The 11,868-nt window shown below is 37.0% G+C and overlaps 2 protein-coding genes across 2 annotated transcripts in view; one reads left to right on the forward strand and one right to left on the reverse strand.

The window, feature by feature from the left end:
- Nucleotides 1-5,103: 5,103 nt before the first annotated feature.
- Nucleotides 5,104-9,479, reverse strand: LOC107679495 (centrosomal protein cep57l1-like). The gene is made up of 11 exons (XM_016475056.1): nt 9,330-9,479; nt 8,697-8,877; nt 8,435-8,611; nt 8,202-8,323; nt 7,909-8,025; nt 7,703-7,780; nt 6,661-6,753; nt 6,463-6,534; nt 5,971-6,191; nt 5,723-5,867; nt 5,104-5,588 (listed from the first exon to the last, which is right to left on the reverse strand). The coding sequence occupies exons 1-11, from the start codon at nt 9,348-9,350 to the stop codon at nt 5,340-5,342; spliced, it is 1,476 nt and encodes a 491-aa protein (XP_016330542.1). The 5' UTR covers nt 9,351-9,479; the 3' UTR covers nt 5,104-5,339.
- A 903-nt stretch (nt 9,480-10,382) lies between these two features.
- LOC107679493 (sestrin-1-like) overlaps nt 10,383-11,868 on the forward strand; it is a 57,980-nt gene continuing 56,494 nt past the window's right edge. The window contains exons 1-2 of the mRNA XM_016475053.1: nt 10,383-10,477; nt 11,007-11,324. Of these exons, the coding sequence (XP_016330539.1) occupies nt 11,049-11,324 (276 nt within the window). The 5' untranslated portion in view covers nt 10,383-10,477; nt 11,007-11,048. The remainder of the gene's footprint in view (nt 10,478-11,006; nt 11,325-11,868) is intronic.

Raw genomic sequence — 11,868 nt, forward strand, 5'->3', positions numbered from 1 at the left:
AAAAATTTTTTTTTTTTTTTTTTTTTTTTTTTTTTTTACACGATCTTAACAAATTCCATAGATACTGAGATTTATTTATTTTCTACATTCTGCTTTTTTCCTATAATTGTAAAGTATTTAATTTCCAAATAATTTAAAGCATAAACTAATTGGTGTATGTTTTCTGTGTGACAAGAATTTAAGCACATATGTGTGTACGCACAGTTAGTGAATTAGACTGTTGTGACTCTCGAGGCTTTCTGAACTTAAGTCAATGACAAACATGAGGAAGACAACAGTGTCGGTAAAGTGGATTACGAAACAATGCGTAAAAATTGAATTATTGCTATCAGTAGGAATTTCTGCGCTGAGCTGTCTGTCGTATTTGCACACAATGCTGTTCATGTGTGATGGGAGGGTACTCTAAATGGAAACCAGCTGATAGTGTTTCTGGAATATCTTCCTTGTTTCCTCCTCCTCTTTCTCTTTATCTCTTTCTTATGTCAATATGACATACTGTCAGTTCATCCACTTATTTCTGGGTCATAACCTCTTTATGAGTCCAGGAAGTGTTTGTGATTTTATTCTTTATCTGATGGTATGTAAGGTTGATTGATTAATTGATACGATCACCCAGTTCTTTCTACATTTTTATAATCTATTTTATTTTTATTTTTTTGCCTTTATTTTTTAAACCACTTTGCTTTTTATTTTATTTTTAAAGACCAGTAAACCGGTTACTCAGAATGGTATGTTTTTTTTTTTTTCATGTGCTAACGGTTATTAATATTGATTAACTTGTTTCATATTTTTTTTTTTCTCCAGCTCTGGTGTACAGCAAGGATTATTTGAACAAGAAATAGTTCAGAAAATGTTTGAGTAGCAAGTTCCTTTTTTTTTTTTTTTGCATTTCAAATGCACAGTGACTGTTTGGTCTTGTGTTGTTGTTTTTTTCTCTCCTTAGATTGATTTATAAATAGTTTTGTTTTCATTACATTTCAGATATTCCGAGTCTGAAGTGTGTTAACGGCAGTGCTGAGAACCAAACAGTTGGCTGCATCAGTATGAACTGCACAGGTACGTCGTGTCCTACTATCTTAAGATAATTTTTACACTCATCAACTGCAAAAAAATAAAGTTGCAAGTTGCAAATATGACATGTTCCTCTTACTTGCGCCAACCAAGAGAGCCAAAATGTTGCAATAAATTACATTCCCCAGCTTAGTCCCTCACTGTTAACTATCTACAGTTAGAGAACCAGTAGACATCAGTTCTCAAAACTATTTAAACCGGCATCTCGCTTTTTTTCTCCCCCAAATATGTCAGTGGAGTGCTGGGTAATATCAGAGATGCATTATATACCCATAGTTAGCATCCTGTCATTCTGGGGGACATGCCAGCATATCTTAAGTTATACTTTTGGGAGTTTATGTGGATTTGAAACAATAAAAGCTCAGCCAATCCAGTTCTACTAACAGCCGAAATGAGTCTTCATTAGAATTAGTCGATTCTGCCGGACATGCGAATAGAATGAGGCACTATGAGAGTGGAGGATCCATGATCCCATTCAGAATGATTGACAGTTGAGTCAAAGTGCCTTTAGGTGGAGGCAGTGGCTTGCTGCCTTAAAAGTGTGAATGCGTTTGTGTTGGGCCTCCGTCGAGGCCAGGCTCTGTGTAAGTGTGTCTGTATGTCAGTGTGTTTATAGACACGCATGCGTGCTTGTTTCGATGATGTAGATCTAGTGTCTGCCGGCTGGACTGATTGCTATGTTATACAGAGTAGATAATTAAAAGTTAATTCATTTGTTGGATAATGTGTCATGGTTCCTAAAAGCTTCTCTCAGTTCTGGAAGTTTATTTTTTGCTAGCGCAGAAACGTCGGTTGGATGCTAGCACTCCCTTTCAAAAACATTGATATTTGTACATAATCAGAGCTCTTTGACCATAAACTGAATCAATATCGTTATATATAAGGCACTAAAATGTCTTAAACTGAGGTGTAATACTTCAGGGTGATTAAAACAGGCTTGTAATTTGATCCTGATATTTTTTAGCAGCCTTTGTGATAAATACCCTAAAGAGAACTGAAATATGCCCTAGAAAAGTGCATTCAGGATATGTTTTGCTTATTCTGTCATTTTGTTTTTCTGTTGCTACAATTATCTTAAGATTTTGATGCAGTCTTAGAATAGAGCTAAGTCAGTCTCATAATTTAATGCTTGGGTTTGATTTTTTGAAATCTAGTTACTGATTTTGGGTAGATTTGATTCAAATGCAGAATTGACCTACACTACGCCTAATTCCTGCCTTGCTGAGCGTATTTCGTTTGGTACTCTGTTCATAAAATCATTTGTCTGGGTAGTGTGTTGGCACGTTTATAGGCCGAGGGCCTGTATATTTTTTTCCCCCTTCATTCCTGTTTTATGAAATTTTAAATGTAATAATCTTGATTAGCTTGCAGCTAATAACTTCCTCTGCGAGTCAGAATGTCATTGGCTTGGGAAGTGATTTGCGTTATTTGGGTTGCAAATTTTGTAATGGCAGAAATGAATTGTTTTGTTTGGTGCGTGCTTTCGTTTTCATCTGCTTTGTTGACATCCTAATGTCAAAGTGTTTAATTCCCAGCATGTTTCTCAGAAGATGACTGTTAAGGCCTCACTTTCTTTGTTGAACCACTCTAATTGCTTGTCCATTGTCGTATCACAGTGCTTAAATGCCTACGGTGTCTATTTTAGCATGAGTCACTGAAAAGCTGTTATGATGCTTCACAAGCTTCATCGTGCCTATAGTGTAGTCAAATGAAATCCTATTGTTTGCTATTTCGCTTCAGCTTTGCCAAATTAAAAACACTGTTTACTTAAGTTCAGACTGCACGGTGTTTCGATTGTGTATTCTTTTTCAATAATTAACATAAAAAAACAATTACACAACTCATCACAGTATTGTCTGTTTAGCATCAGGCTACATCCAAAGATCCCACTTAGTTGCACATGGATTTTAGCTGTGCATGCAAAGGGCTGTAAAGGACATGCTTCATTTTCGGATGAACTATCTGTTTTAATTCCATATTCAGAGCTCAGTGAAGGATGCTAATGTTTGAGCAGGTAAACGGCTCAAAATCCTCTCACACTCAGAGAATTCAACCTAACTTCAAGTAGTCTGTGGCCTTGATTTCTTATGCCTTTATGTTTGTGTGCATGCATGCATCAGATTTCCAGAGAAACAGCCATAACAATGCCATATTCTGTCATCGCTCTGAGCTAGTGTTGCATTCCTTGCTGCACCTTTTGAAGATGAAGTGCCTTAATTATTTAAGATTAGACGATGAAGATTACTATTGTCATGAAGACTTGCACTCAAAGGGACTTTAATGTTTTAGAGTGAAGCTTTGGTTTATTGAAGTTTTGAGTGGATAATGAGAGGTACATGGAGTATAGAATCTTGCTTGTGCCACCATTTTGTTATCTAATTGCTAAGATTTAACTGAATTTACTAATGGCTTTTTTTTATGACTGTAATTACCTTTGGCCCGTTGTCCAGTAGTGCATTTTTTAAATTTTTTTTATTGCTTCACATAAACATGTACATGCCCCATATACACTCTTGTCACTTAGAAGACGCTTACCGTTGCCTGTGTCCAGAAAGTCTGCCTTAATTGTTTTATGCTCTATAATGTTGGTTTTATTTCTCTGGAACTCTTTCTTTTGTTCTTGTGTTTTCTCTCGTTTCGGATCTGCATTCGCAATTAGGTTGGAAATGTGATTAATTAATTAAAGTTTGAATATTGTAAAACGGTTGTGGGTGTTGTTTTATGTTGTCTTTTTCTTTAAGAAATCTTTGTGACTGACACTTTTACGGTACCATATATAGTTTCAGCCACCATCGAGGTTCATTCCCACTGCAAGAGTTAAATAGTTAATTGTGACTATATATCTCCAGATGCACCATTAAATCTGGCAAAGTGGCATTTTTCACAATTGTGACTTTATATCTTGTCTGAAGTGGAAATGGGCTTCCATAGGCCACAGTTCGCAGAATATAAGGATTGTTTTTTTTCAGTGTAAAGGTTTTTAGTGATGCTTTTGGCAATTCTTTTTAAAAGCTGCTAGAGGTGATATAATTGTCCAGTATATAATTGTATTTAGTTATTTTACACACAAAACATTAACTCTCTCTCTGTATATACTCTAGGAATATAGAGGTGGAGAAACTTATTATTGAGAATAAAGAGCCTTGAAATAACAAGTTTACATAAGTCCAGTGAGAATTCTCATTAAAATGTCTTAATCCCTGGACTATATTTAATCTATTTCAATGTCACTGTGTCCTAGAAAACAGTCCTTAAAACACACACACACACACACACTGTAATGTTTAACTAACAGGATATGCGCTCACCCTGAGGGTCAGCTCTATTCTTGCTTACTTTGCATCAAATGCCTAGATTTCTTCTCTGGACAGGATGTGCATGTGTTGGGATTCAATGTTTTCCCTCATACCACACTACTGAAAAGATGACTATAAAGGTCATGAATCATTTAAGAGAAATGCAGTATTACAAGGACATTTTGCAAGATGCACTGTAATAACCAGTCAACATGCCGATATCATAATCATGGATTGTGAGCACCAAGAATCAATGATATTACATTGTGTTTGCCAGTACTTCCTGTATTCAAATGAGTTTATGCAATACTGATTTAATCTGTACTGTCACAAAGCATAATCCAATAAGACCGTATGAACAAAACAGTTAATCTTTTCTGCCTGGTTACATGTAGAATGCTTTTGTTAATTTTTGTCATCTGCTCTCCTCTCTTTTATATTTTTTCATATTTGTGGTTTTTCAAGGTGTAAACCTGGTGACCGTCATCACTTGTGGTTGTAACAAGATCAGATAGCGGAGAATGGGATCATTTTGTTGTGGAAACTGTTTAGGAAACAATGTGTCAGCTGATTGTAAATCGCATAAGAAAGAAACCACACAAAAGCTGATGCTGCAAGAACACTTTTTTCCCCTCACGTTTTTCATCACCATCACTACCTTTCTAATTCTATCCATTGGATGGTGAAAAGTGATCAAAGTTTAGACTACAGATAAATAAGAAGCCAAGTTGGTCTGTACTATAAATACATGTAGATATTTTATTTACAAAATATTCAAAAAAATATTAACAGAAATAAAAAGCAATTAAAAATCTCATGAGAGTCATTCAGAGTTACATAGGTTTTTGGAGTAAAATCAGACGAGTCAGTGTTTTCTGATCTTCTGAGGGCAAATTTCAGGTATCATTCCAGTGTCCTCTTGAGGTGCTATAACTCTTCTAAGTCCCGGATGTGTGTTTCAGGAAAATGTAACTATGTCTCCCATGCAATGTCCTGTCTGCGGAGGCTAGAGCACAGTTTCTGTGTCTCTCTGAGGAGCCTCAGGGACTCTTGACTGCTCCTGCTCTGTTTCTGTCCCGTGCTGGCCGAGGCTTTGACAGGGGACGGTGGCAGTGGTTGTACCCCACTCTGTGCCCTGGTTTTGCGCTCTACACTGGCGGCCCTATGATGCTTCTGCTGCTTTAGCCTGGGGCTACGAGATGACTGGGAGAGTTTCTGAACCTACAGGAGCAAAAACAGCTTGATATACATCGGTGTTTTCTGTAGGATGTTTTTATTTAAATACTATTACAAACTAAAAAAAACCTGTTGAAACTGTAATGTGTAACTTCAGCTGTAACAAAGTACGAACGTACTGTTTGCTGATGCTTGCGCAGTTTGGAGATTTGAGCTGCTTTCTCCTCCATTCTCTTGACCAGACAGTCCAGCTCTCGCTCCAGATCGTCATGAAGCTCTTGTTTAGAGGTCTCGTCTATCTGCTTGACCAGCTCCTGGTGTTCACTGTCACACACACACACACACACACAATGTTTACATTGTATCCTACTGTCCCTGTCAATGCATTACAAAAACTAGTCTTGATGGTTAAGATAGTGTAACTCACAAGCTCATCTGTCCCAGTTCATCCTGAAGGGCGAGCAGAAGATCAGAAAGGCTGCCCAGTGTGGAAGCTGCTTTGCTGGGGGAGGACGGAGGTCTGCGCTGGTTCTCAGAAACAGACTTCTGCAGTGCGCTGACTCTCTCACACAGCTGTGGGTTTCTGTGCTTCATCAGGTGCAAAACACTCTGAACATTGGCATTGACTGAGTGACTGGGACTGGTCGCCTGAGAGAGAGAGAAAACTGCTCAAGATAACATTTATTATTATCATAAATACTGAACACAGTTGCTGCTTAATATTTTTGTGGAAATTGTGTTTCTTTTTTCAGGATTCTTTGATGAATATAATCAATAGAATATAAATAAATAAATATTTGAAAAAAAAAGAAATATTTTGTAACACCATAAATGTCTTTACTGTCACTTTTGTGTAATAATAACCATGTATAAATGTAAATAATAATCAAGTTATGTGTAGGGGTGAGGTCATACTGACTGTTCCAGCCACAAATGGGAGGCGTTTAGCCTTTGGAGTGGGAGGCACCTCCACCTTCACTGAGGAGGGCTTCTGACATAATATGAAAGAAGAAAATATTAACACAACTCAATGCAGAATACATCTGTAGTATTCTGATGTGTAAATATACTGCCACCTTGTGCTCACTATACATTACTGCAGAGCATTTTTTTTTACCTTGCAAGAGGCCTTTTCTTTCTTCTTTTTCTTGCCTTTAGGTTGAGGCACAGCAGAAAGGGAGAGGAGATTGTTTTCAAGCTCTCGCTGCAACTGATGCCAAGAAAAGCAAAGAGACGGCATGAATGCATGAATTTAAAAAAATGGCTTTTTAATAAAAGCTATTTTTTCTATGGGGAAAGTTGACATGATTTATAAACAGTGTTGGGGTAATGCATTACAAGTAACGCGAGTTACGTAATCAGATTACTTTTTTCAAGTAACTAGTAAAGTAACGCATTACTTTTTAATTTACAAGAGAATATCTGAGTTACTTTTTCAAATAAGGCAAGTTACTTTTTTTTTCAATTTATTGATTGACAGCTCTCCTGTCCCCATGTTGAGAGAAATCAGATGTTACTGTAGTTCTATAATAAATATGAATATGCATTAATTCATCTCACTCACACACACACACACAAAAAAACACAGATTCAGTATTCCTCAAAATGAATAAAAAATAATGCAACTCAGAATATGACGTAAACCTGCAATAATTAAATGTTAAACAACACAAATATCCTATGTATTTAATCACATTCTATTAACCAATGTCTTTGCTTCTGACCTTCGATGATCCAGTTCAACCATACTAATAAGCCAAAATTACTCTAGACAGACATTTGTGTGTCTTTTTATACTGCTGAAGTGTGTTGAAATTTCTTCTTCTGCATTCTACTGTACAGACGTAAATTTACTTTCCCTTCAGCCTGAGGCTTATTCATTTCACTTTTGGTGTGAAAAGGCTTTTATATTTGCCAAAAATAAAAATTTTTAATTTTAAAAACAGACAAGCAAGTCCTGTCCAGATTTAAAAAGTAACGCAAAAGTAACGTAACGCATTACTTTCCATAAAAAGTAACTAAGTAACATAATTAGTTACTTTTTTATGGAGTAACGCAATATTGTAATGCATTACTTTTAAAAGTAACTTTCCCCAACACTGTTTATAAATCTATTTTTTGAGAATATGTTTGCAATTTTGCCTCTTTTTTTGTTTTACCTCCTCTGCTTTCTCCTGCACAATTTTGCGTTCATGTTGCTCCTCTAAAAGTTTCTGTTCTAAGAGCTCAATCTTCCTCTGTAGATGAAAGACACCACAACAGATTGAAAAAAGAAAACTGTGTCCATGTGGATTTTTTTTCCTCCCAAATTACCTGAGTGCATGTAGCCCAGGTGGTTAGCCAATGTGCCTCAATATGTTTGTACCTCAGCTATAGACTGTGTACTGGTGAGTTTTAGATACTCCTCTTCCAGTCTTTCCAATTTGTTGAGCTGTGTCTGCATTTGTGGGTCTGTATGTGTGCTTTCCCTACACACGGAGTCCTAAAAACCAATCAGAACAGAGAAAAGGAGAAACAGAGAGAGATTAAGAGAGGCTTTGAAAGCTCAAAAGCTCTTGAGTTTGTACACAAGCTGTATCTTTCATATGAGACTTTACTAAATGTTTAAGCTCTTGGAATATAGTGCACAACCTCTTTTGCTTTTGTCTGTTTGCTCACCTGTCTGTCTTTGTGAGTGATTCTCTCTCTCTTTGCACACTCCACCATTTTCCTCATGTAGTCGAGCTGTTTTTCCAGCAGAGAGCAGCGGGTTTCCATGGAATGAAGCTTGGAAACCAGCTCTGAAAGGAAGAAGAGAAACAGAGACAACTTTGTACACACTAATTTAATACAGCATTGGACTTTCCAATTATTATTCAAACGGACCAAAACCTGTTGTGGAACACTTTTACCTTTCCTCTGTGTACAGTGATTCTCTTGTGTGTTGTGATCTGGTTCTCTCTGTGCAGAAGCATCCGCCTGATGTCGAACAGTCTTAGAGAAATGCTGGACGTTCCTCTCTGCCTGAACTCTCTCCAGCTCCAAGCGTCGCATCTTCTCCTGCAGTGTTTTCAGGGCTGCTATCACTGCTGTTCAAGCACAGGAAACATTTACATTTGGTTTTATATATTTGGTTACATAATATGGTCCTCGGCATCTAATAACTCAATTCACCTCTGCTTCCAGCATCAGGTACTGTTTGATAAAGCTGTGGGCTGATGTCCTGCACACCTGAGCTCTTTCTTTCCTGTGGATGTGTGGCTGTGTTAATGTACAGCGGTCTTGACAGCTTCTCTGGAGGTTGGTAAAAACTGCCAACATAACTCTGTTTAGATGGAGAGTCCAGATTTAGACTCTGTAATTCAGAAATCAAAAATTAACAGATTATTCATTTTTATGGCGAAAACCAACACTTTGGATGAGCGAACGATAATAATACAGTTATATATACCGAGTCATCGTCTTTAGAGAGAAAAAATGGCTGTTAAATAATACAATGCAGTCAGAAAACAGCAAAACTCACTAACGAAAAAGCAAGGTAGCCACATTGTTGTATAAAAAGATATAAAGTCAAGATACATTTCCTGGATAATTAATTAAATGGCTGTGTGTCGAAACCTAGACAGCTACTTTCTAGGCTAAATAAACGTTTTACGAACCCAAAACTTGTTCTCTAGGCTGCTAACGTTACGTACAAAATGTGAATTAGCTAATAAGGCTAACTTGACTGACTGTGATACAGCAATGTAAACATCGCTAAGAATAATAACAACCGCAATAAAGATATTTAGCATAAAGCATCTATACCTGATCTCTGAAGTGATCCATTATGAATTAGTCTCTTCGATACACATGAAAGACTAAATGATGCAGCCTATTCATCGGGTGAATTAGCTGAAAGTGTCCTCCTGTTAACAGCTGTAGCCGACAGCGCCGCCCAGTTTCAAATTTCCCTCTTCTTTTACCGCCCTCAGTGGTTCCGCATGCACACAATGACCACAGCTTCTTCAATATATGTTCAAATAAGATAGATAGATAGATAGTACATAGTCAAGCAGACTTGACTTGACTTGATATGAGCACTATTTGTAAGCAGCCCAGCTGCAACTGCTTTGGCAATATAAATGTATAGTTTTTGTCATGCCAATAAAGCACACTTAAATTGAAATGATAGATAGATAGATAGATAGATAGATAGATAGATGACATACTTTCAGCAATAAAGTGAGTTGACAATGCTGGAATTCTACTGCCCCAGGCACAACCTCAAGATCTAGGTTATTAAATAAAAAAATAATAAAACCACAAATTTAAACTTATCTTTCCAGTTATTTCTGAATTAGTCATGTTGACAACAAACATATTCTACTTGTCATCCAGTTCTATTTTTATTGAGGATGCCTTCATATAATAATACAGAGGAACTTTGAAACAGAAGAGGGCCATTGCTCATATTTGTAAAACAGTAAGAGGTGGCATAGTCAAAGCTATTCTGTTTTAGAGATTAGCTCACATATTTCCTTTGAATAATATAGCTGAATATCTGGTGAAAGCTTTGCATTAATCATTAGGGTTTTGAGATAAACAAGTGGTGGCGGGGCCCCTGCAGTTACCAATGTTTTTTGTGGCTATTGGTATTTGTAGTTCTGCGTAGTATTTGTGCCGCCAAGAGAACGTTGATATTAACGAGCGTCTGAACTACAATTCCCTTTTTATTTGCATTGGGAGGCGCGGCCTGACAGGAACGCCTTTCTAATCGTTGATTGGTGCGCCGTGAGCATATCTCCGCCCATCAGCTTTTTTTGTATAACACTATTGGACTGTGGGAACTGTCAATCAATTGTTAACTCAAGCCGCTGTGCATGTGTGCAAACGACTGAAATTGACTGAAGAGCCAGAGCGCAGGAAGGTTTCATTCAACGGCAGTGGGGACGACTAGAGAGAATGTGAATTTAGTAAGTATTTTTTTCTGACATATTTTGCACATTTCTTTTTAAAATAGAACGCGCTTAATAATTACTGACCATACCTGTGACTTTATTAATTGTGTAACCTTTGGGGCATATGCTTGTTGGCTAATAACAGAACTTGAGAACGTCATTCAACGGTTTTTTAGCATGTGCCTACTGTATAATATCATACTCCGTTTCTTTGGTAAAATAACCAGTTTTATAGCAAAAGCTATGGAGAATTATTTCCCTTGACATTTGAAAATGTGTCAGTTCGACTGTTTAAACAACGGAAAACAAAAACCCTAACAACTTTTGTTTGTTATAGCATTCAGAACATTATAAATACACATCATTCGTATAATGCCTGCTAAGACATGCACTTGCAAGTCTGTTTATACTAGCAGGATAATATGGAACATTTTTGGAGGGATTTGCAGAATTCCTTTGCCAGCTTGAAGCAGAGATGATTGGTTTAGGATTATTTTAGCTATATTAATAATTGGCACACATTTTTGTCTTATGCATGGCTCAGTCATTCAGGTGTATAACTGAAGAATAGTAGACTGTTACAGTGATGGATGTGAGCGATGCTGCGGGAAGGTGGGATGCCCTGGGCAGTCGAGACTCGAGCTCCAGACACGCAGCGATGGAGCTCATTCACCAGGAGGTGATGAAGAGAATAGAGACCATGGGGCCGATACCGGACCCGCAGTCCTCCTCTCCCCCAGCCATGGATGACAGTCTGTCCAGTGATCTCAACGCTCTCCTGACTCATGTCCTCATGCTCTCCAAACGGTGTCCTTATGAAGACATCAGGAAGAAATGCATGTGTTTGCTTCAGAAGGTTCAGGTCGGTACTTTAATAATGATTGAGTTAATAGTAAAGATGTTGATTGTATGTTCAACAATTTCTGTACATGATCTATGTGTCTTTAAAAAAAAAAGAAAAAAAAAAGAAAACACCCTTGCATATAATATGTTGGTGTATCATTGTACTACATTTATGCAGACCAAGCCCCATGTATTTGTACCCACCCAGCTGTATAAATGTATAGTCTATTGGTGGAAAGAGATTAATTTTTTACATCCATGAATTTTCCACAAAAATTGTAAAATGTTAACGTTAAAGGCACAATATGTATTTTTTTGCCACTAGAGGGCGCGTATTCAAAACAAAGAAAGAAACAAAGGCGTAGTTTGATGACGCCGAAGAATACAATATTTCATATACATTTTTTTTTCATATTATTTAATTATAATTATTTAGCTTGAGTTCAGTTTTGCTTCAAAAGACATATCAGTGATTTTTTTACGGCTAAAATAACGGCTGCATTTAAATGAATTATTATTATTATTATTATTATTATTATTTCTGCAGTTTAGCGCCATCTGCT

This window comes from Sinocyclocheilus anshuiensis, unplaced genomic scaffold, assembly GCF_001515605.1.
Source record: "Sinocyclocheilus anshuiensis isolate Anshui unplaced genomic scaffold, SAMN03320099.WGS_v1.1 scaffold212, whole genome shotgun sequence".
NCBI classification, from domain to species: Eukaryota; Metazoa; Chordata; class Actinopteri; order Cypriniformes; family Cyprinidae; genus Sinocyclocheilus; species Sinocyclocheilus anshuiensis.